The following is a 24,284-nucleotide window of genomic DNA, read 5'->3' on the forward strand; positions in this document are numbered from 1 at the left end:
GTGGAAACAGCCAGAAGTGGCTGGTTCCGTGTGATCCTGATGGAGCTGCAGGGAAAGGCTGTGGATTGATCAGCTCTGCACCACTGGGGAGGAACCTTCAGCCTTTACCAGGTGCTCCTGGTACTCGAGTCCAAGCTGGCCTTGGGCACTCCCATGGATGGGACAGGCACAGCTTCTCTGGGCAGCCTCTGCCAGGGCCTCACCACCCTCACAGGGGAGAATTTCTTCCTTTTTTTGGAGCTGCTGGAGCAGCTGGGACAGCAGGAGAACAGCCCATCTGTCCCAGGGTCTGCCCAGGCACTACCAGCATGTGAGTGCTCAGTTTCTGCTGCTCCCTGCAGGAATCCAAGTATTGATTTCTCCTTTCCCAGGAACTCCCTTCATATTTGCTGAATCTCTCACCTGAAAGAAGTGTTTGTTCTGGCACCATCCTGTGCATCTCCAGGTCTTGGGAATAAATAAAAGGATTACTGAACTTCCTCCCTGGACGTGTAGGGCTGTGTCTAACAAGATCAGTGATGGACCAGAGAAACAGTCCAGGTGCACCTTGCAAAAGTGAAACCATTGCAGGTGCTGAAATTGCTTGGAAATCCTCATTTCCAGTGAGTGTTCATTCCAGCGGGGGAAGAGCTGGGGGCAGAGGGCAGGTGGTAGGATGTTCATTTTGTGGACTTAGATTTGCACTTGTTGGTTGTGATGGGGTTGTCACAGAGCCCTGGAAGCTGTTCAGGCCTGGCTCTGGCGCCTTTTATCCCTGCATAAGATCCCTGTGCCTGCTGGGCTCTTGCAGCTGAGGAAGCAGTGAGAACAGGATCCCTGCTCTGTTCTCAGCCTTGCTGATGGCAGCAGATGTGGGCAGAGAAGATGCAATTAAATATAATATAAAATATTGGCCCAGGCTGCCAGGAGATGCCCACGAGATCCATTTAGTGCTGGACTTCTCAGCACCAAGCGTGATAACGCAGAAAGAAACGTTGGGTTAATTTGAAAATAGGTCAATGGCATGTAAAGATAACCCTGCAGTCATCTGACTCCAGAGCGCCTGCACCATGCCCAGGGAGGGGACGGTCCCCTGGCTGATTAAAGTACCTCTGAGAGGAAAATAGCAGGACAAGAAGCTGCTGGGGATTTATTCTGGAGTAGGCACAGCTGGTGGAGGCAGCTGGCGGAGAGGCGAGCTCGGCATCCACTTGGATCAGAGCCGCTCCGGCTGCTCCCTCCCAGAGAAGAGCCAGGGCTCAGCTGATCCAGGTTTTGGGATGGGACAAACCCCTGGATCACCAGCCAGAGGTGCTGAGCTGGTCACCACTCATGGCTGGTCTGGGAGGGGAGGTTTCCCCAGCAGATCCCCGGGCTGTGCTGGCGGCGAAGGCGGCGTTTGCGCTCATCAATTTTATTTGCGTAATTTCAAGCGCCATTAATAGTACATGGCACGAGGAAAAATCAGGGAAATTGCACTCCAACCATGAGTGAAATTGGGTTTAGTAGAAAATTAGTTGACTTAACTGGCAAATGATGAAAGCCTGAATAAAGAATGTTTAAATAAGGAGGAATAAAAAAAAATTCTCCCCCTGCCCCCATCTCAGAGGTGCAGGCTGGATTTGCATGAGCGGAATATTAAAATCAGTGGTTATGAAGTGTTTAGGGAGGATAAGGGGGGTAAATGGAGAGATGTCTGCTCAAAGCCACTGTTCCTGCTCTCAGAGCTATTCCAGCCACGCAGCCATGGCACAGGGAGTATAAATGGATGTGGCAAGTCCTGAGCACCTGGAGAGGGGATGTGTGGCAGATTGTGGTGCTGATGAGAGCTGGGAGAGTCAGACCTGCTCTTCCCAACTGGTAGGAACTTTTTTAGAGGCTTCAGTAGGAGTTACACTAATTGCTGCCTCCTGCAGCCCCTCGTCAAGCTTGGTTGGGGCTTCCTTAAATTACAGATTATTTTGTAGTGCAGTGGCTTGTGTGACACGTACCAACTAGAGGATGGTGTGTGCTGCAAGCACAGTGTAATGGTTTGGGGATTTTTAGTTAAATACAAGTTTTATGGATTGGTTCCACCACAGTGCAGATTGGCGTAAATCACCGTTTGTCTGATGACTGAGGAAAAAGCAGCACTGTGTGAGCAAACGTGTTGTTTAGAATTCCATCTCTACAAAATCCTGGCTTAAAAATTCCCCTTCAGCCTTCCCGGGAGACTGAGTTTCCTTGGTGCCCTATTTATTGTACCGAGGTGGCTGTGGGAGGTGAGAGCCTTTCTATTCCTGCCATCTTCCCAATCAGTCCTGTCGTGTAAAACTGTGCATAAAAGTGACAAAACTGCAACCTGTTCCCCCTGCGGCGTCCCCGGCCAGGCTGCCCTGAGCTGATGCTGAGATTCCTTCTGACAAGAGCAATGAAGCAGCTGCAAAAGCAGCTCTTTGTCTTAAATTGAAATTCTCTGTTTTGCCTGGCTTTGGCCTGCGAGGCTGTTCCACATTTACACATTTTCTGGAGTCCCTGTCATGGTCAGGAGTTTGGGTGACCCTGCACTGGTGTCAGGTTGGGATGGGGCTGGAAGAAGGGTCTTGGTGCTCAGTGCTCAAGGGCTTGGAACCACATGAGAGTCATAGAAAAGTCTGAGTGCAGAGGGGCCTTTTAAAGCTCTTCTGGTCCAAACCCCTGCAATGAGCAGAGCCATCTTCCACCAGGTCAGGTTCAGAAGAAGAGGGAGGTGTGGCCAGGAGCCAACCAAGAGCCCTTCATCATCTTTCTTATGGTCAACAAATTTCTGGCTCTGCGTGGCCCCCTTCTGATGTTAGTGAGAGACTGGAGAGCAAATCCTTGTGACAGTTGTGTCCCTTGGCCTTCCCTGGATGGGAAAGCCATTGATCCCCTCTGGAAGCAGCCATGGATTGAAAGGTGAAATGCTGAAGGGCTCCTCAGAGGATGGAGCCTGGGGCCTTGGGTCCATTTGAACTTCAGCTGAGGAACAGATAAACCCCAGGTAGGGGTGGCAAGGGAATTCTCAGGTTCAGAAGGGAAAATGCTGAGAAACTGAAAGAACCAGTAAGAGAGGTCACAGAGAAGGAAAGAGCCTGGGAGTGTAAAGCCTGACCAGAACTTTTATTCCTTAAAGAAGAGAAAATACCGACAGGCATGGCTGGGATAAATTCCCAACTCCAAATAGGGGTTTGGAGTAAGTGAAGAGCCCAGAAGAAAACAAAGACAGACGTCCTGGCAGGCAGGAGCTAAGGGTGAGATTTCACAGTGTCTGAGCTCAGACTTGTGAAATAAACCAGGAATTCCTCAGCCTTGTTGGAAGGACTGAGAACGGAGCGGGACAACTGTGTGGTGGGAGTGACACAGCCTGGGTGGACCAAATCAGCTCAGCAGCTTGGTTTTCCATGAGGATGCTGCTGCTTATTGGGTGTGAGTGGAGTTATGAGGATGAGGAATTATCATCTTTAGGAGGAAAAACAAAATACAGGAGCATTAAAACTGCGGAGTGAATCAGCCTCTGAGCAAACTGGCACTGGGAAATCACAAGTACAAGCAACATGGATTTTTTAGAAACCTGCTGAAGCACTGGAAGGTGTCACAGGGTTTTTTTTTTTCTGAGAAGGAGGAAATATGGTCCAGACAAGCAGATGGGCTGTCAGGCTGACATCAGTGGTACACTTGGCAGAACAGCTTTGGAGAGAGGCATTCATCAGTTCACAGAGGTAATTGGAAATGGAAGGAGACACACCACAGGTTTACCAGCCCTGTATCTTGCTGGATTAATCACATCTCACCCTGGCAGCGAAGTAACTGATGGTCTTGATAAAGAGATTACAGTCAGTCGAGTTTATCTGGATTTTCATAGTGCATTTTATCCACTGGAGGAGGGCAGAGGGGCTGAGTGTGGCTGTTTGTAAGGAACTGGCAGGAAACCCCCTGAGTGAGACCCAGAGCCCAGCTGCCCCTTTTTATGGAATTATTTCATAAATTGGACCAAAACTGAGAAATGCGAATGAAATGTTCCCAGCATCCAAGGACAGGCATTGCCAGCAGAGTCAAGGAGAAGCTGAGAGTGCTCTGGGATGTGGTGGGTAAGGAGTGGAATTAGAGAGACATTCCAGGGTGTGCTGGGAGGGATGTGGAGCTGGGAACAGGGAGCTTTAGGCTCAGCTGGGAACCTTGCAGGCAGAGAGGAGAGGAAAGATGTGGCTTTACAAGTCTGTCACTGGTGTGACTGCAATGAAAATAAATGAAATCTGGTGTCTTCAACAAGAGAGGTCCAAGGGAGGGTGTGTGGGGACTGGGATGCTGGTGAGCCCTGGCTGGGAGTGCTGTGCCTCACAGTCCATGTGGGAGGAGCAGGAACTCAGCTGGAGCAGGTGCAAAGATGGGGAGGGACCAGGACTCTCCAGATCTTTGGCCTGGGAAATAAAAACTGGGGCGAGGAGAACCATCTGCCTCCCCCTCTGTCAAAGAGGAGCTGTTTGATGGCTCATGCTCAATGCCCAGCAGAGAAAGGAGTGCTTGTGCTGCAGGGCTCTGGTGGTGCTGGGGGCTGATCCCTCCTGCTTCTCCCCAGTCACTTAGGGGTGCCTCCAGGACGGGGGAACTGCCCCTTGACCAGTCCTCTGCCTTTCGACCTGATTTACACTGACTACCACGGCCTCCAGCAGATGAAGCAGCACATGGGGCTCTCCTTTAAGAAATACAGGTAAGCAAAGCCACTGCCTGCTCTTCATCTCCATTTCATTAATTAGCAAGCAAAGGCTAATGCTAATGACCAACCCAAGGAGCCAGACCCTTTGATTTTACCTTTGATTTTTGCCTGGCTGGTGCCTTGCTGTGTCCCCTGCGGCCACGGCACGAGGCATTCTGAACCTCAGGTATTTAGGATAAAACCTCAATAAAAGAGAGAGAGTTGGGGAAAGACCAAACCCTGCATGTGCCTGCAGTGTGTTGATGTGTGCTTGCATTCCATTCCTGCAGCCAGGGGTGGGCACAGCATGGAGGGGAGGGTGAGCCTTGGGAATTTGTAAGGAGCCCTATCCCTGGCTCCTTGATCATCAAGACAAATGTCATCATCCCCTGCTACATCACCAGCCTGGAAAATCTGCGATTTAATTTAGTGCTGATAGACCTGCTATTTATTACATTTTTTCCCATCTCTTCCACTATCCTACTCAATTTTATTAGAGAGAAAAATGACAAGCTGTGTTATTGCTTTTATTATAAATGCATTTGCTTTCGCATTCAGCTTGTTTTGCTCTTCTCTTGCTTGTTGTGTCTCTTCTCTCCTCAGCCTTGTGCTGGTAGTGCCTGCCTCAGCATTCCCAGGATATTGGGAAAGGCATTAATAATAAGCTTTTGGGAGGTTCATCATTCTTGCAGCCATCTGGGAGCTGAGGGTCCTGCAAAGGGAAATTGTCCTGTGAGGAGGGAGCAGTGCTGGGAAGGGCTCCTTGGGATGCTGCTGCACCCTCTTGTCAGGAAAATCAATCCACAAACATCAGAGGTTTATGCCCAAAAAGGAGACAGAGTCCTTTCACTTGATTTGAATAAAGGGAGAAGCCATGGGACATTCCCCTGGGGTCTCTCAAATTTTTGGAGGATGAAGCCTCCTTTTTACCCCTATTTCCCTTCTGTCTTTCCCCATTGGCTGAGGTACTTGAGAGGTTCAGACTTCCTGGAATGCCTGATACCAAAGATTCCCCTCTAATGTACAACACTCCCTTTTAATTTTTAATTCTTATGGAATTTAGGGGTTTTCCCCATTGTTTCTTTCATCTTTCAATATCCAATTTCATCTATCAGCAAACCTGCAGTTTATTTGTAAAGGCAAATATCTTTTTCCATCCATTCCATTCCACTGAGTGGAACCCTTCCCATTGTTTCTTTTACCTCTCGGTGCTGGTTTTATCTACCAGCAGACCCACAGCTTGTTTGTAAAGACAAACCCCTCATTGCTCTCACTCTGCTCGGGGTGCAGACGAGGGACAGGGTTCCTGGGGACAGCAGGTGTCCTCAGGGGGTGTGTGCCCCGCAGGTGCCGCGTGCGGGTCATCGACACGTTTGGGACAGAGCCAGCCTACAACCACGAGGAGTACGCCACGCTGCGCGGCTACCGCACCAACTGGGGCTACTGGAACCTGCAGCCCGCCCAGTTCATGACCATGTTCCGTAAGTGCTGATGCCTGGATGGCCACCTAGAACAGGGGCTTGTCACCATCCGCTCGTACCAGCGGGGGTCGGGATGGTGGGTTAGCTGATCTCATGGTGCACAAACAACACGGGGGGGATTTCAGTATTAATCAAAACGAATGCACCTTTACTGAGTGTCCACAGCAAACGTGATAGAAGGGTTGGAGAGGAGTTAAAGGATAGAGAGAGAGAAGGAAAGAGGGGGGAATATAGCTACCAACGGAGAGACAAAATCCTCGTGGTCCAGCCAAGATCCATCTTGTCACGTCGGGGAGAATCTCAGTCTTGGTTAACTCAGGGGTCTATTATAGTCCTCCACCGAGGGGGGAACAGGTGGAGGACTATAATAGACCCCTGAGACTATAATAGGAGGACAATGGAGAATAAGTCTATTGAAAACGGGTACAGACAGTCCATGTTCCAAAACAGGATAAGTCAATCTCAGCAGTGAGCGGAACCCATTGTTTCTGGGTCCAGCGAACACACCTGCAGACAACACTTAGCAAACATCCCGCTTCAGTCAGGACAGCGCTGAATTGTAAGGGTCTCAGTCACAGTCCTTGGGAGGGAGCTTCAATTCTCCCGCCTTGACAGTGGTCGTGAGGCAGATGAGGGATCTTCCGTGGGGGGATCACCAAAGTTACCCCAGAAAGTTGATTTGGCCAAGAGGTGGGGAATTCATGGGCTAGTGTGAGGAGCAGGGATCACGAAGCAGGTGTGAGTGTACAGAGCAAGCCGCCCCTTGCCAGGCCCTGCCCAAAGCAGTGTACCACGGTGGCACTGCCAACACACCTGCAAACAATCCCTTGGCAAGCATCCGCCTCAACCAGGCCAGAACTCCAGCCAGGGTCTTCAGGGTCTGAGTCTCTGTCCTTGCAACAGTCGTGAGGCAAATGAGGGAAACTTGAGACTGTCTCTTACAAGGCTAGACTGAGTTAGAGAATAAAGTGGGTATTTATTAAAGGCCTTTAACTGATACACACTGGGCTGCCAAAAGCCTCCTAGAGCCTACACCCAAGATGGACGATGGTCATGAGTTTTTCAGACAATTATAAGTTTGATCTTTTTGCATATCAGGGGTTAATTGTCCAATTACAGCTTCAGGTAATGAAGTCACATTCCCCCAGTTTGCTTCTCCCCAGTTCATTTTTGTTTATAGGAATAAATTACACAAGACTTTATTTTCCTCATGGTGGAAAAGCCCATTCTTTATTCACATAACTCCTATTTAGACGTTGTGTGTGACTTCAATTGGTCAGGAGCTGTCTTCCCAATTACTTTATTGGTTAGTAACAAGTTTTTATTCTGTATTGACTGGTTACTCAAGCCCTGGGTGTGTATGTGCAGGAAAAGTTGTTTGTGAGAGATAGTTTTTATTTTTCTAATGGTGTAAAAACAGTTTATACAAGTCCTAGTTGTTTTTCACCCAGGAATAGATTGTTAAGCTAACCAACTGATCACACCAGGATTGCTTTCACATGGGAACTTGCAAAAGTGCTGGCTTGTCGAGGCCAGCCACTGACACAACAGAGCAGGCCTGATTTTATGAGGCCTTCTTCTTGTAACTTTTCTACCTTACTGCAACATCTATACTTTTCAGACCTGAGGCTGTGCTGGTGACCTTGGTTCTCAGGCCTGGAAGGATTGTTTTGTCTGACCAAACCGAGAAGAGAGCTTACTAACACTCTGTATGGAGTTCAGAGTTACACCCTAATGCAGTACAGGATCTGAAAAATGTAAAAGCTAAAAACTCAAAGCATCAGTGGGGGCCTGCCAAGGTGGTTCTGGGGCTCTGAGATCCTCCATGAAGTAATGCTTGGACAGCGTTGTCCTCCCTGGCTCCACTCCTGCTTCCCCCCATCCACAAGGAGCTCCTGCTGAGCCGCCTCTTGGGCTACAGAATGATCCAGGGAGAGAGACCAGGCTCCTTCCACTGGTCCACCACAGTCAGGGCGCAGCCAGCAGCTTCCAGCTGGGGTGGTGTTGGTTGCAGAGCCTGCTTTGCTTCCAGCTGGGATGCTGAAGGTGAGAGCAGCTCAGTGGCTGGGATTTGCCTGTGTCACGGATGGGAGATGTGCATGTCTGGAAGGAGCCCAGTGTCCCACCAGCTGCTGGGTGACTCAAGCATTCCTTTTTCTGCCTGGGTAAAGCCCCTCTGGCAGCCTTAAAATGCCTCACTGTGTGAAGAGCTGCTCGAGTGGGTTCTGAAGCCTGCATTTCATGAGCTGCCTGGGTAGGGATTCAAGCTCCATTTTCCTCCGTGCTCCAGCAAGGCTCTGGAGCCAGGCTCATCTCAGGCTGTATCCCCACCCCTGGGGACATCCCAAAAAACATCTCTCCTGTTCCCTCCCCTTGGTGCCCACAGCTCACACCCCTGACAACTCCTTCATGGGCTTCGTGTCGGAGGAGCTCAACCAGACTGAGAAGCAGCTCATCAAGGCCAACAAAGTCAGCAGCATGGCCGTGGTGTATGGCAAGGAGGCCAGCATCTGGAAGGTGGGTGTCCTTAGGCTGCTGGGGACAGGCCAGGCAGGCAGGGTTAGCACAGGCAGGGCTGGGAGACAGCCCCAGCCTCTGGATCTCACCCTGAGCCGTGGAGGTGCAGATCTGGGTGTGTTTATGGAGAACCATCCTTGTCCTGGTCCTGGGGGAGCGATGGGACACATCCAGAGCCTCCAACAAACAGGGAGGGGCTGGTGGGGCACCATTCCCTGCTCCTTGCTCTGGGTGATGCTTCCTCCCAGCAGGCTCTGAGGCTGAGGATTTCGTATCGATGATTTTATGTAATTAGTTATAATGATTGCCACTAATTAATTGCAGTGATTGCTGCATTATGATGGGGATAGTTTGTGTCTGCTTTCAAGCACTCTGTGGAAAGGGGTTGTGGTCCCCAAGCCTGGAGCACCTGGGGGAGAGGGGTGGGTCACTGCATGGGAACAGCCCCTCCAGCCCCCCAAAACACCCCCCTGCATCTCCAGAGGGGCTGTGCATGCTCCCCCCATCTTATCCAGAGCTAGCAAGCTGCTTTTCCTTCCAGGGTTGTAAAAAGGAGCTAATTCTCATTGTCTGTTGATTTATTTCTATTTTTCCCTCTGTGCACCGCCTGGGGCTGCTCCAGTTGCAGGTACTGTACCACACCAGCTGCTGCTGGGCTTTGCCTCTGCACCTCTTCTCGGGAGAGAAAAGGTTTTTGTCAGCGTTGACTTTGCCTTGACGTGGGCTGAGTCCTCTGGAGCTGCTGGGATTGGTGTGGGTTGATGCAGTGGGGGCTGTACCTCCTCCCCTTCCCAGCTTTCCTGATTAGCAGCTGCTAATTAGCAGGGATGCTTGTGGTGAGCCAGGATCCAGCCACACCATCCCCTCTTTACTGGTGTTTATGGGGTTTCCATCCCTGCCCAGGTCTGAGAGCAAATCATCCCTGCCTCTGCCTGGCTTGGGGGCTTCCTAAAAGCCCTACTAAAACCCACTAAATCTCATTTTAGGAGCACTGCAACATCTTGTCTTATTTTTCTACCATTCCCCTGCCCTTTCTTATCCAGAAGTTTCCTTGGAGCTTAGTTAAGGTAATTTGGGAAGGCACTAAAGAGAGCTCAAACCCCAGAATGGACATTTCCCTCCACCCTTGCTGCTACAGGCATTTTCTGTTTTGAGTCAGAACTCACAAACAACATCAGTTTTCACCCAACTGCATATTTGGGGTCATTTATTGCTGGGTGAAGAGGCTGGGGCTGGGCTTTGCTGGTTCCTTGAGGCCAGGCTGCCTGGCCTTTGCTTCCCATCTTGTACACACCATGGAATAAAAAAGGGAATAGAGGGGTTTTTCCTTATTTTGAGTGATTTTGAGGTCTAGAAAGGCACAGACCACCTCCATCTTCTGGAGCCAGGTGCTCATTTACCAGCCTTGGACCAAACACTCTCTCCAGAGCAGGATGTTTTTGACATTTAGAAACATTTCATTAAACTTCCCTTCCCTTTATTTCTCATTTCCTACCCCTCTGAACTTCTTGCCTCTGGCTCACAATAGGAGCTGAAGTTTTAATAAGCTGGGAAAGCCTTAGAGCCTTGGAGGATTCCAGGGATCCATGGCTGAGGGCAGAAATACAACATTTAAGGAGGCTTTAAGGCAACATACAGAGTTTTCTCAAATTCCCTATTTGTAACTCCTTATTCCCCTTGGCCTTTGCTCTTTTGGGGCTGTTGCAGCAGTGGAAAATCCAGTATCCAAAGGATGGGCCCTTTGTGGTTTTTTTTCAAGCAAAAAAATTCTGCAGTAGAGAAATTGTTAAAAAGAAAGGCTGCTTGGAGGGAAGCCTCCAAGAGAAGAAAATTGATGACCCCCTTCATCTTCCAGGTAGTGAAACAGGATTAAATCTGAATGAGAAAATCTTTGGAACTTGTTACTTGGAATAAGAGGCTATTAACAAGTTCTGGTCTTTGCAGACTTTCTTCTGAACCCTCTGAAGCCTTTAATTCAGGGGCTCCAGAGTGGAAGCTGCCCTTGGAGGGGACAGGGGAGGCAGGAATCTGATGATCAGAGTGAAGGATCCTGCATCCACTCAGGCTTTCCAGGAGCCTGGGGCAGTCCAGGAGATGTGTTTCCAAGGAATGAGGAGGGTCAGGTGGGGATTTTGCACTGCTGTGGGTCTGCCTGAAGCGTGGCAGGTGCTCTGGGACACCAGTTTGAGAGTTAAACCCCATCTCCCCCCCCCCCCCCCCCCCCCCCCCCAAAACCACGGGGAGGAGGTCAGACCCATCCTTGGGTAGTTCACATGTCTGCCTTCCTCCCCAGGGCAAGGAGAAGTTCCTGGCCATCCTCAACAAGTACATGGAGATCCATGGCACGGTTTATTATGAGACACAGAGGCCACCCGAGGTGCCAGCATTCGTCAAGAACCACGGGCTGCTGCCCCAGCACGAGTTCCAGCAGCTGCTGAGGAAGGCAAAGGTGGGTGAGGCCATCCCAGGCCCCTGTCCCCCATTACCTGTGCTCCTCCCAGGCCTGCAGGCACTCCCAGCTGGGATAATTAACCACGAGCCTCTCAGCCCCGATAATTAGGCAGGAACAGAACAGAGCGCGTTTCAGATCAAGATGTGTCTGAGGAGTTTCTCCTTGCAGACTATCCACAGGCAGAGTGCAAAGTTCCCTCATTAATTCATTTATTGCCGAGTGGGGTGGGGTTTGGGGTTTTTTTCACCTTATAGCTGTGATAAAAATAAACAAGATTCTTGGAGTGTGTGGGTGTTGGCGCATCCCCGTCGCCTTCAGCTGCTGCCTGGGGGAAATATTCCTGATTTACCAGCCCAAACAGCTGTGGCAAAGCAATGTTGCTCCATGCAGGGCCAAAGTGATGGTTGTGAGCACCATGGGAGAACTTGCAGCTCCTGGACACTCCATGGCTATGCAAAGTGGGCTGTGGTTGATGGACTGGGGTTGTGAACCCTGGAGAAAAGGAGACTCAGGGGTGACCTCATCACTCTCACAGCTCCTGAAAGGTGCCTGTGCTCAGCTGGGGCTGGGCTCTCTCTCCAGGCAGCACTGATAGAACCAGAGCACACAGCCTCAAGCTGCACCAAGGGAAATACAGGTTGGATATCAGGAAAAAGCTCTTTACAGAAAGGGTGATAAAGTTCTGGAATGGCTGCCCGGGGAGGTGGTGGAGTCACCATCCCTGGGTGTGTTTAACAAAGCCTGGATGTGGCACTGGGTGCCAGGGTTGAGTTGAGGTGTTGGGGCTGGGTTGGACTCGATGATCTTGGAGGTCTCTTCCAACCCAGTGATTCTGTGAATTCTGGGAAAACGGGGAATTCTCAGCGTAATTTGCTGAACCCCATGAGAGGCTTGGTGTTCCGGAGCCGAGCAGCAGAGAGGTGATGCTGGTGGGTTTATCTGGGAGGTTTCCCTGTGGGGAAAATCCCTCAGCAGCACTGTGTTTGTGCCTTGCAGCTCTTCATTGGCTTTGGGTTCCCCTACGAGGGCCCGGCCCCGCTGGAGGCCATCGCCAACGGCTGTGTGTTCCTGCAGGCGCGCTTCAACCCTCCCCACAGCTCCCTCAACCACGAGTTCTTCCGCGGGAAGCCCACGTCCAGAGAGGCAAGTGTGACAAACACGGTTCACTGTCCTGTAAACATTTAGAAAGTTTAATAAAGGACAATAGGAGACAAAGACAATAAAGCAAGGATTTACCGCCAGGTGCCTCTTGGCATTCCGCCAAGAGCACACCTGCTAATTTGGAAACACCCTTTGTAGACCATTTCTATTGCATCAGCCTGTTACATATTTGTAAACAATATAAATATAATAGAAAATATAAGAATTTATAAATATAAATCTAAATATAATAGTACACTTTTCCCCAAACTAGTTCACATATTCCAATAACTGTTTAGCATGGCTCCACCTCAGTTCCGACTTTTTAGTGCATGCATATTCCTTGGCTGTGGTTTTAGTCCATTCTTATCATCACCTTCAGTTTTGGGCCTTGCTTTCTAGCAATGGTAAGTGTTGATAGTTGGCATATCAGTGGCAGGGTCCTCATCATATGTTCCTTGTATATTATCCCATCCAAGCAGGCATTTTAACACAAGCATGTCTATATCAGCTATTTCTGAGTTTTAGTTAACAACAGAAATAAAAACTGTATCTTTATAGCAAAGTTACTTTAACACTACACATATAGAATCCATTTAAATATTTGCAAAAAGCCAATATTATAACATATATCTGTAACACAAGTGTGGTGTGGGGGCTGCATGGAGCCACCCCCTTGGCACTAGGCCTTGGGCCAGCCTGGGAAAGAGCAGCTGCTAGGCTGAGGTTACTTTTTCTTGGGCAAGATTTCCCCTGTGCATGTCTGCAGATGGGGTTCCTGTTTGGGGATTTGCCTTGGATAGAAGGGGCTGTGCTGTAGGTTTGGGGTTTCCAAGGAGAAGATTGTGCAGGAGCCTTCTGCAGACCCTCAGCCCCTTCCCCACCAGCCCAGATTCACATGTCCCCACACCCTGCTCATCCCTTTGTCCCCCCAGAGGGACACCAGGACCTGCAGGGCTATGAAATCCCTCCCAGGCTTGCCCAGTGCCGGGAATTCAATCTAAGTAGAGCAGGAACTCTTTAAAAGTTAAAGGCTTGGGAAAATTGCCTCTTTCATTATTAATAAAGTGGATAATGCAGTGCAAGGCTCCCTCGCCGAGCAGGGAGCGAGCTGGGGGCTGTGCAGCTGGACTGGGCTGTCCTGGCCCCCCGATTCTCCATGCACCCCCAAATTTGGTGTTAATTGTGCAGCTGGACTGGGCTGTCCTGCCCCCCCGATTGCCCCATGCACCCCCCAAATTCGGTGTCAGCATTTGGGTGGGGCTGGGGCTGGGGCTGGGGCTGTACCTCAGCCTGGAGCCAGGGTGAGGGCTGTGAAATGCCTCGGGGTGTTTCTGTCCCGGAGGGGAAAGAGGTGATCAGTCTGCCAGGAGAGAGATGAGGAAGGACAGCAATGAGGGGGGTGTACCACACAGCTCTTCTCCTCCAGCTGTCAGCACTTCAGGCCCGTCTCTGATGTTTTGTGGTGCCCCCAAAACACGTCCTCTGCTCAGCAACCTCTCTCTTCCCTTCCCAGAGGAGATCAGGGCTGAAAAGGCACCTCAGGGCTGAAACAAATGTGGTAGATCCCCAAAAGTCACCTGTGTGGGCAGCTCAGGGAAAAGCAAGGATGTCAGTACCTGTGGAGTACCAGTGTGTGGGCTGCCCATTGCATCAGGGTGATGCAGCTTCCAGCACTGCTCTCTCCCAGTGCCAGCCTTTTCCAGCCTTCTTTGGCAATGGATTTTCTCCCTGCCTTGTTTCTAGAGCTGGCAAACCTGGGAGATGTGGTGCCTTCACACACCTTTCCTGCTTTGGTGTGTTTTTACCATCCAGACCCACAGAATGGCTCAGGTCAAGGGTAAATTGTTCTGTGGTACAGAGTGGAGATATTCCAGACTACCAAAGGAATTCAGTGTTGTTGGGAATGGGGCATCCCAGCCCAGTGGGAATTATAGCACATCATCCTGAGGCTGGGGAGCAGCTGGATTCAGAGGAAACCATTTTCCAGCACTCCCTATTGCAGCGGGTCAAACCCCACTGTGTCTGTGAGGCTGCTGCTCCTCTCTGCCATCCAGCTGTGAGCAGGAAGCATCCATCAGCCACTCCAGCAGGGATTGCAAAATCCAGCTAGCACTGCTGTGTTTCAGGTGTCCTCCCAACACCCATATGCTGAGGACTTCATCGGGAAGCCCCACGTGTGGACTGTTGACTACAACAACTCTGAGGAGTTCGAAGCTGCCATCAAAACCATCATGAGGACACAGGTAGGGCTCGGAGCAGTTTTGGGGTGACCTCCCTGCTGCTGGGTTTGGACAAGTGTCTTGATTTGAAAAGACAGGTGTCTGCTAAGGAAGGCAGGAGCCTCCCCTGAAATGAAAAAAGTAAACCCTCCCTCTGCATTATTATAATTCTGAAATTATATAATAATTATAATTATTATTATAATTTTGAAGTTTTGCTCTCAGGCAAAAATATGGGAATAGGAATAACAGTTCTTTACTAGGGAAGAAAATAAAAATAAAATAAACAATGCAGTAATACAAAACAAACCACTGCCAGAGCCAGACCAGGAGCTGACCCCCTGTGGGTCAGGGTGGTGGCAGCAGTGCCATTCCATGGTGGCTCAGCCCTCCTGCAGGGCCAGCTGTGCTTCTGCTGGAGCAGGGATCCTGCACAAGGGGGGAGTTTTCCTCTGAAGCTCCAGGGCTGCTGGAGATGGGCCTGCTCTCCCTCTGGGAATGCAGGGCAGGAGAAAGCTGCTCCTCTGGGAATGCAGGGGGCAAAGGCTGCTGTGCTGTTGCCAGGCTCAGATTGTATCCAGGTAGGAATGCTTGGCTCCTGCCCTGGGCAGAGCATCTCCCATGGGATGATGGAATTTGATCAGCCCTGCAGGGACACTCAGTGGCCATGGACAGCAGAGATCTCCTGGAGGGAGGATTGGCTGTGGGAGAGATAAAGGAAACTGCCCAATGCACAGCAGAGAACTGCCCCAGCTCTGACAGATGGTGATAGAATGCACACCTCCATTTCCAACCTAGGACAACAAGCAGCAGCAGCAGATGTTGGAGCCTGGCTCTCCTTTTCCTTTCCTTTCTCCTTTGGATGTTTTTGGTCCTTTCCTGCAGCCCCAGGGGCACACATGCTCCCACCTTCCTTTGGCATTGTAGGTGTTTCCCCAGGGCAGGGCTGGGCCTTTGAAGGATCCCCTGGGAATCCTGTGGGTACGCCTGGAGCAAGGGTGGGATGAGATAAGGTTTGGAGCAGGAGGCTGAGGTTGCTGCAGGTGGAGAGCAGTTCTGGGGGCTGGTGTGATAACAAAGATTAACCCAGAGAACTGCAGCCCTCTGCACCTGCCTTCCCCCCACTTCTCTGATTGTTTCCTTTGGATGGAGAAGATCAATGGGAATAACTTCAGGAGTTGCCTCTGTGAGGGATGTAAGAAAGGGGGGAACCCCAGGGAAGGCAGCACTCCTGCTGTGCCCACTCTGGAAACACTCCCTCATGAATATTTAGCTCCTCCCCTGTGGCACGAGCCTCTCAGGTTGTCCAAATTATTAAAGTCAGTTTTCCTGGAGGGGAGGAAAGTGCTGATAGCCGTTTTGCTGGCCATTTGCTTCACCTGGCATGAGCCATCCTCTCTGGAGGACAGAGATGTGCTGTGGAACTGAGGCTCTGCCTGGGGCTGTGTGGGATCGGGGTTGACGGTGCTGGGTGGGATTTGGGGGGGACAGGGGTGTGGTGCTGCTCAGAGGAGGGTCATCCTTGCTTTTCCCTGCATTAGAAGCTGCAGAGGGGGTGCCTGTGGCAATCTGGGGGCCTGATTCAGGTAGCGTGGCCATGCCATCACCCTGTGTCTCACCTCCTCCAGGGTGATTACTGCAGCTCTTCACCTTACGTTCATTTTCTCTGTGAGTTTGTAAAGACTCATCAAACCCGACTTAGGAAAACAGTTGTTGTTCTGCACATTCATTCCCGTATCTCAATTAGAATTAAATTAAAAATAATGACATCCCTGCTGCTGTGCTGCCAGGCCAGCTGTCAGAGCTTGACCCTCCACCATCTGGGCTGGAGACAGCCCTGAAGTGAAGGAATTGCTGTGGGTGGGAGGCTGGGAGCTGTTTTGGGAGAGAGAAAGAAATTTTCACTTTTTCCAGAAGAGAAGAAAGAAAATAGTGAAGCCTGGTGCTGCTGTGCTGTTAAAATTATCAAAGAATGGTGAGATTGAGGATGGAGGAAAGGGCTGTGCTGGTTCCTGAGCAGCTGTGTTGTGCTGCTGCTGTGCTGACTGGATGTGCACCAGGTCATTTAGGTGCTTAATGGTCTGGTTAAAAATTAAAGAACGAAAAAGGATTTTAGGGAAGGTTTTGTGGCATAATGGGCACTGGGCAGGAGGAGCTGGTGTCCAGAACTGGGCACTCACTGGAGTGTGCAGCTGCTGTGCCCATCCCTGGTTTGCCCCAAACCAAGCTGCTATCTCAGCTCTTCTCCTCATTCCCAGTGTCAGGAAAATTAATCCACAAACACCAGAGGTTTATGTGCAAAAAGGAGACAGAGGAGTCCTTTTACTTTATTGGAATAAAGGGAGAGGCCATGGGGCATTTCCCTGGGTCTCTCAAATTTTTGGAGGATGCAGCCTCCTTTTTATCCCAATTGCCCACATTTCCCTCTCTCTTTCCCCATTTCTGAGGTACTTGAGAGGTTCAGACTTCCTGGAATGCCTGATACCAAAGATTCCCCTCTAATGTACAACACTCCCTTTTCATTTTTAATTCTTATGGAATTTAGGGTTTTTCCCATTGTTTCTTTCATCTTTCAATATCCAGTTTCATTTATCAGCAAACCTGCAGTTTGTTTATAAAGGCAAATATCTTTTTCCATCCATCAATCAGTGGAATCCTTCCCATTGTTTCTTTTATCACTCAGTGCTGGTTTTATCCACCAGCAGACCCACAGCTTGTTTGTAAAGACAAATTCCTCTCACCACTCTGGATCAGGACCCCCACTCTGTAGTGCCCTCCCACAAAGCACCCCAGCCTCTGGAATTACCCTCAGCTGCTGGAAGTCCTAAATTTGCCTCAGATGAACAACTCCAGTCACTGAGGCCCCATTTGCATTGTGACATGAAGTCACTCTGGAGAGGAGGGATTCCTTCCAACCAAGGAGTTGACACGACTCACCTCTGTGATGTTTTAAAGAAATTGTAGAAATCCTCCCAGAGCAGAGCAGGGAGTGAGTGTGAATAACTTACAGCAGCCTCTTACCTCGCCCTCCACCTTTTTACCTTTTAAATAGAAAGGTCTGCTTTATTAGAGATGCTGTCAAGGCAATTAAGCCTAAAAATTGACCTACCCTACAGGTTTAAAAGCCTTATTATGGGCTTTGGCTCCAGGAGTCCATGGGTATCTTGTCTTTAAAATACTGTTTGTTACAGCAGGAACTGAAAACAAGGGCATTAGCAGGAGGAGCAGCAGAAAGATGGTAGCTGGGCAATTTAGTGTTCCAGTTCCCAGCCAGTTCCTGGAGTTCGGAGAAATTATTTTACTGACTCCTTTTTTTTTTTTATCCCAAAGGCAAAATGGGGTGTTCTGTTATTGGAATATCTAATAAATTTGTCTGTGTTTCAGAATAACCACCATCAATTTATTTTTTTTCTGTCAAAACATTTCATTTCAAAATTACTGGAATGAAATACTATGGTTTTGTTTCCCATCTGCCTGCCTTTGTTTGGAAATACCCTGCCAATTTATTGAAAGGAATGCTGGATCTGAAATGATGCATTTCCCTTTGCTTCACTAACTCAGACAGATTGAACCTGAAACACAACATTTTCCCCCTAGCTGATGGGTGAAAACATTGGAAATTGAAAACTGGCCTGAAATTGATTTTATTTAGGGATTTTTTTGTTGCCATATGACCGAAAAATCACATATCCCACAGATGTTTTGCATCTTCCAGGCCAGAACTCACTCAGACATTTTTGGGGATATGGCATCTTGTGGGAAAACTGTCTCTGCCATCAGGAGGAAGCTGTGCTGGGCACCAGGATGCTGGGAACCTGTCTGGGAATTTGGGAGCTGGTTGATGAACCTGGCAGTAATTCTGATGTGGTTGAGCTGACAACAAGCTTTGGTCCCAGGGGGATTTGCTGACTCTCAGCAATATTTTAATGTCACTGCAGCACCCCAATTCCTCCTGCTGCAGCTTGGGGCAGGCTGTGCCATCCCAGAGCTCCTGCTGGGCTGGCAGAGCTCCCCAAGCTGCTGGCTGTGTGCAAACAGAGCAGTTGGGATGCAGCCGGCGTCCCTCCCAACCCAGTTCTGCCTGAAAGAAACTTCTTCCTTCTGGAGGCAGAGCTGAATCATGCCTGGGACGTGGCTTGGGTTTGCAATCTGTGTTTTTCCCCTCAAGAACAGCCCTTGTGCTGCCCTCTCTCATCCTTTTGGAGGTGGCACCCGCTCCAGGTCACCCTCCAGCTGCTGGGCAGGGTTTTTGGCAGGCTGTGTCTCTGCCATACATCTCTCTGGGAGCAGTCCTGGGTTTCCCTGATGGTTTGCATCCCTGAACTATTTATAAGGAAGATTAAAACCAGGGAAGCACCAAACCCCTCTACCCCAGAGATCAAATCTCAGCACAGGGACAGGGGTCAGAGAGATAAGTGGTGTCCCCTTGGGACAGGTGATGCTGGAGGCTTGTCCCGGGATGGATTCTGTCTGTTATCCTGGGGTTAGAGGCTGGAAAAGGAGAGAGATTTGCAAGCACCACCATTTTCTGGGCCTTCAGCTTTTCCCATTGTCAAAACCAGTCCTCACACAAGCAATTTAATAGACCCAATATTCTGGTGTAGTGAAGGGAGAAGGCTTCATTATATTAAAGTCAAACATACAGGACTATAATGGAAAATTATACATTTCAGACTATGCCTGAAAGAGCGGCACATTAAACATCCCAGTGAAAATAGCTGGTTAAAATGTTCCAGCCTGCTGTTACGTGCCAGCACAGAATTGCATTATTTTTCTACTTATTTGTCTGATGACGTTCAGATTTTTTTCCACCCTGCTTTCTTTTCCTTTTGAATGAAGGAGACTTCCTCCTCCCTTCCAGCTGGAGATGCTAAATGCAGGGCTCTCGTGGTGGCATCCCCATGGGACACCAGTGACTCCCTGCCTGGCTGATGGAGAGAGCACTGGGGTTTGGAAGCTCTCCCACCTGAGGAAAGGATGGCAAAGTCCATCTTACCAACCCCTCCATTCCCTCCCATGCCATCCCATGCATCATTCTGCAGTGGGATGCAGTGACCCCCACCTCAGAACCCCCCTCCTCCTCCTCCTCCTCCTCCCACCCAGGGCTCTGGGGACATCCTGAGCTCCCGACGTGAGGAGTGCCATTGACAACGTGGCTGTTGAGAAGAGGCCGAGCCTGTCAGATTTTAATTAAACAATTATCTCCTCAAAATTGGCATTTTCTCAGTCCTGAGTGCACGAGCTGAATCCTAACAAAACCTGGAGAGGAGAGCAAAGGGAAGGAGACCCTTTAGGATCCTCCTGAGAGGGAGAGGAGCTGGAGGAGCAGTGCCTGCAGTGGGCTCCAGCCCACTCCTGATGCCCAGGGATCCCCCAGGGCCCCTGGGAGCCTGTGGAGAGGTGGGATTGCACCTGGAGCATCACCTCTGGATACATGTGCAGGCGCAAGGAGGGTTTGTGTGATGTGCTGCAGCATTTTGGGGGATGAGGCCGTTTCTGGAATTATATCTGCACTATGCCTGGCAAAAGGGAGTCCTGGGAAAAGCCCCCCATGAAAGCAGTGGTGAGATGAGACTGAGCACTGGTGATGCTGAGCAAGGGGGGGTTTGTCGCCTCCAGACTGATACCAGGCAGCCCCAGCCTGGCTCTGAAACTGAGACAGGCAATTTTGCTTTCAGAGGGCTCTGCCCCAGTTAGCTGAGAGCCCATCAGGAATTCAGAGGCAGGATTGGTGCCTGTCACTGTGTCAGCCCTGATTAGCGTGCACATCTGTAATTAGATGAAGCAGCTGTGATTTCCAGCCTGGCTGAGATCTCAGGTGGGATATTTATGGCAGGGAGATGCTTAGAGGGTTCTCAGCAGACTGAGCCTTTGAGCTTGGTTTTGACAGGTACTTCAAAAGGAAATAGCTATTTTGGAGGTGCAGAGCTCAGAAAATAGAAGCAGCAGTGTTTTCTGGATTAATTATCTTTGGGTGGTTTTGCTTATAATCCTCCTGAATAAAGCTCTGCAGAGATACACAAGGGAAAGGGAGGTCCCAGGACTGGCACCAACCTCCTGCACCTCATGTAACATCTCTCTGGAAAGTAAGAGAGTGTGGAAAAATATGTCTTCCCAGGGCAGAAAGTGCCTTAAAAATAATTTTTAAAAGATTGCTCCTCCCTTGCCACAGCTGCAGAGTGTTTCGTGGGCTGGAACAGTTCATGCTTTAGTTTGAAGTGACCCATTGGATGAAAACTGATTTGATTGTATAACTTACTAAAAGTGGAGGAAAGGGAGATTGAAGTGGAATGGGGGTGATTTCATTTTCACCAATAGGTTGAACCCAAAGTACTCCTCTCTCTTTATCACTTTATGGCTTGTGAGGTTTCTCCAGCCCTAGGATTCTTCCCTGCTTGCTTTGGTGGACGAGTCGTGGGAGAGCCATGCCCAAGGTTCTGCTGTCCCAGGGGCAGGGCAAGGCTGTCCCCACCTGCTGCCTGTGCTCTGCTCTTGCCCTTCACAGGTGGACCCCTACCTGCCTTATGAGTACACTTGCGAGGGGATGCTGGAGCGGATCCACGCCTACATTCAGCACCAGGTTGGGGAGAATCCCTGTCCTCCCTGGGGAACCATCTCTGTCCTCATGGCCAGCTTTTCATCCTCTCCCTGGGGAGCATCCCTTTTCTCCCGTGGGCATCGCGCAGCCAGTGCCCTGATTGCAGAGAGCACCAGGAGATGGGGCTGGGGGAGGTTCGTCTTGGGCCAAGGGTGCCGGGGGTTGGTGGAGGACACCCGGGGGTGCTGGGGCTGGGTCAGGGCCTTTCTGCTGCAGAGAATAAGGCAGCACTGGGAGAAGAAGTGGTGAGAGAAGCAGAGGTTCATCCCCCACAGCAGGAGATGCCATCTATGCATGCAGGGGACCTGAACCTGACGAGCAAAGTCATCATGCCAAGTGTCCTCCTGTCCCACCAGCGGCCTCCCTTCCCCACTGTTAACATCTCAGGGCACTGACCCATTATCTTGTCTGCCACCAGGATTTCTGCACCACGTCATCTCTTCCTCCGTCTCCCAAGACCAAGACTCCTGCTATGCAAAGCCCTCCAAGCCCGCTGGCCCTGTCCCCCAACTCCACCCACCTGGTGTGGTCGCCCAGCGCCGGGTGGGCCCCCCAGGCGTGGCCCCCGGTGGCCTCGCTGCAGGTGTGGGTGTCGGAGCCCCAGCACACGTGCACGGAGACGTGCCGGCGGCGCGGGCTGGTCTGCGAGCCCACCTTCTTCAGGTTCCTCAACAAGGAGGAGGTGTTTCTCCAGTGAGTTGGGGCCTTCTCAGGGAGCTTGTGGGGGGCCACCAGCCAAACGATGTTCCCTTTGCACCCCCCATCCCCTGCACCCATTTTCCTCATGTTCCCCCTCCCAAATTCCCAGTGATGAGCCCTCATGCCCAAGGCAGTGCAGGCAGGGCCCCAGCTTCACTCTTCAGCAGGCAACAGCAGCGTTTCCCGGCATGGTTCCGCCTCTTTCCAACCCCATTCCTCTCCACCTCCCGCATGGTCTCTCCTTTTTAATGTCTCTCTCTATAAAACTGCGTTTTGAACACACAGTGGTGAAGTTTTAATAGAGTATAAATCTGCCACCGGGCTCTGTGCTGCTCTCTGGGCAATTTAAATGCGAGCGTTGCCGGAGCTGTCACGCTGGTCAGGCAGGCGCCGCGTGTCCCGCTGACATTTTTATGTGATAAATTACAGCTGGGGCCTGGCTTTCACTCTTTCCCCCTGCACGTCCTCCTCCAGACCTTAAAACGAACTGGCTCAGGGACTCATCAGTTGAGAAGGGTTGGTGGGAGGACAGTGCCAGTGCTGCTGCTCCATCTGGGAGAGGAGGGGTGTTAAAATCCACACTGGGCATTTCTGCTGCTCCTTGGGGCTTTAGCTGATGCCCACGTCAGTTTTCTGGCTAATCCCAGCTACCAGGGAGCACGTGGCCATTCCCTGATCGCCTGTCCCTTCCATGGAATGTATCTACAGTAGGAGGTGTGCATGGAGCTCTGTCCATGGACAGAGCCGTTGGTCAGCAAGGGGCTGTAAGAGAGCCATTGAACTTCATGAGCTGGAAGGGACCCACAAGGACCAACGAGTCCAACTCCTGGGTGGGGTTTTGGGATGATTCTGAGCCATCTGTGGGTTGGGGCGACCTCTGGGCTGCAGGGTTGAGTTGCCAGGGTCTCCCCTTCCTGCGTGCCGTGTTGGGCTGGTGACGAGCCAGGGGGTGGCAAACGCAGATCAGCAAAGGAACCTCCCCAGGAAGGACAAAAACCCTTCAATGACCCCCTCAATGGCCGCTCACCTGACCTGCCCGCCTTGCCTTGGCCCCCAGGCTCAGCATCGCGTGCGACAGCACCGAGTACGAGATGAACCATCTATACCCCGCCGTGGCCGAGAACGTCCGCGAGTGCTACCTCCAGAAGGAGCCGCTGCTCTTCAGCTGCGCCGGCCACCACGCCAAGTACCGGCGCCTCTGCCCCTGCCGCGACTTCCGCCAAGGACAGGTGGCTCTGTGCAGGGACTGCTTGTGACACGGCGTCCCCACCGCCTTTGTGACACTGGCAGCGGGTGGCTTCTCCTCAGAACTCCGCAGCAGCCGAGGAGCTGGGACAGGTCCCTCGCGGTGGGTGAGCCGGGGCTGTCAGACTCTGGGGGCTGTTTCACCCACCAGCCAGCTGTGAATGACCGCGTCCTGGACTTTGGAGTCATTTTCTTCCCGAGGAGCATTGTCCGACCGCATCCGAACCCACCTGGGCCTGGTGGCGCTGGGATGGGGTGGTGGGGAGAGAGGGGCTGGGGACACTCTTCCCCTCCTCTGGCGATGGGACAAGCCACCAGCAGACTGCAGTTTCAGGGTTTTCATCTTCTTCAAGCATCCTAAGTTGTTTTATTTATTGATTTTTTTTTAACCCTCCCCCTGACAAGTGGTAAATTAAAGGGGAATCCACACCCAGCCCTTCTGTGGGAGTTCTTGGGCAGAGCTGCATTGAGAGGGGTGACAGGGGTGATGCTGGTGGCTGTTCTGGGTGTGGAGCTGGGGAAGGACTAAGCACAAGGAGGGTGGCTGGGTTAGATGGGCACATTGGGGACTGCACCCCTGGTAGCCCCAGGAAGAGCCAGTGTGGGCTGGACAGTGGTGGAATGGGGCTGGGGTGGGCTCCTGGGAAAGCTGCTGGTCCCTGGGCGGGGCAGAGGTGCCCAAAGTGATCCTCCCAGCCTCCAGGCTGCTCTTCACCCTGCTGAGCCATGCACGGAGCTGAACATCCTCCCCAGGGATGGTTGGAGGTGGAGGTGAGGGCAGAGGGGCTGCTCGGGGTTCAGCTGAGTGGGAGAGGGGAGGATGTGCTGCAGCACCACGTGAAGGGCATTCCTGGTGGGCATTGACCGAGGGCACAGCAGCTGAAGAGCAACATCCTGACTCTGTGCCCCAGATGTTGCCAGCACAGCAAGAGGTGAGCTCCAAACAACCATAGAACTCTTTGCTTCTTCATCTTTCCTTAGTGCTGTTCCTCTTGCTTTGGGGGTGGTTTCCCCCCCACTGCCGATGTGTCCCCTCCTGGCATGTCCCCTGGCTGGGTTGGTGCTGGCTGGGGTGGCCTGGATTGTTTTTGTAGGGTTGCTCACCAGGGCAAGGTGTTGCTGTAAGGTTGGTGCTGAGCCCTGCTGCTGTTTGCAAGGTTGAATGGGGAGATTCCTGCGTGCCATAAAACATGTGGCTGGAAAATCAGGGGCTGGAAACTCCTTCTCAGCCCTTCCCTGCTTGGAATCGCTCCTGGCC

The 24,284-nt window shown here is 51.2% G+C and overlaps 1 protein-coding gene across 2 annotated transcripts in view; it reads left to right on the top strand.

Moving 5' to 3' along the window:
- MGAT5B (alpha-1,6-mannosylglycoprotein 6-beta-N-acetylglucosaminyltransferase B) overlaps positions 1-23,459 on the top strand; it is a 73,553-nt gene extending 50,094 nt beyond the window's left edge. Inside the window, exons 9-18 of one of the 2 annotated variants that reach the window (XM_038157410.1) lie at positions 4,556-4,687; positions 6,020-6,153; positions 8,540-8,670; positions 9,293-9,298; positions 10,964-11,119; positions 12,119-12,265; positions 14,392-14,508; positions 20,990-21,064; positions 21,501-21,775; positions 22,839-23,459. In XM_038157410.1, the coding sequence (XP_038013338.1) occupies positions 4,556-4,687; positions 6,020-6,153; positions 8,540-8,670; positions 9,293-9,298; positions 10,964-11,119; positions 12,119-12,265; positions 14,392-14,508; positions 20,990-21,064; positions 21,501-21,775; positions 22,839-23,037 (1,372 nt within the window). In that variant the 3' untranslated portion in view covers positions 23,038-23,459. The remainder of the gene's footprint in view (positions 1-4,555; positions 4,688-6,019; positions 6,154-8,539; positions 8,671-9,292; positions 9,299-10,963; positions 11,120-12,118; positions 12,266-14,391; positions 14,509-20,989; positions 21,065-21,500; positions 21,776-22,838) is intronic. The other variant, XM_038157411.1, reaches the window with a different exon arrangement.
- Positions 23,460-24,284: the final 825 nt, after the last annotated feature.

This window comes from Motacilla alba, chromosome 18 (assembly GCF_015832195.1).
Source record: "Motacilla alba alba isolate MOTALB_02 chromosome 18, Motacilla_alba_V1.0_pri, whole genome shotgun sequence".
Classification (NCBI taxonomy): Eukaryota; Metazoa; Chordata; class Aves; order Passeriformes; family Motacillidae; genus Motacilla; species Motacilla alba.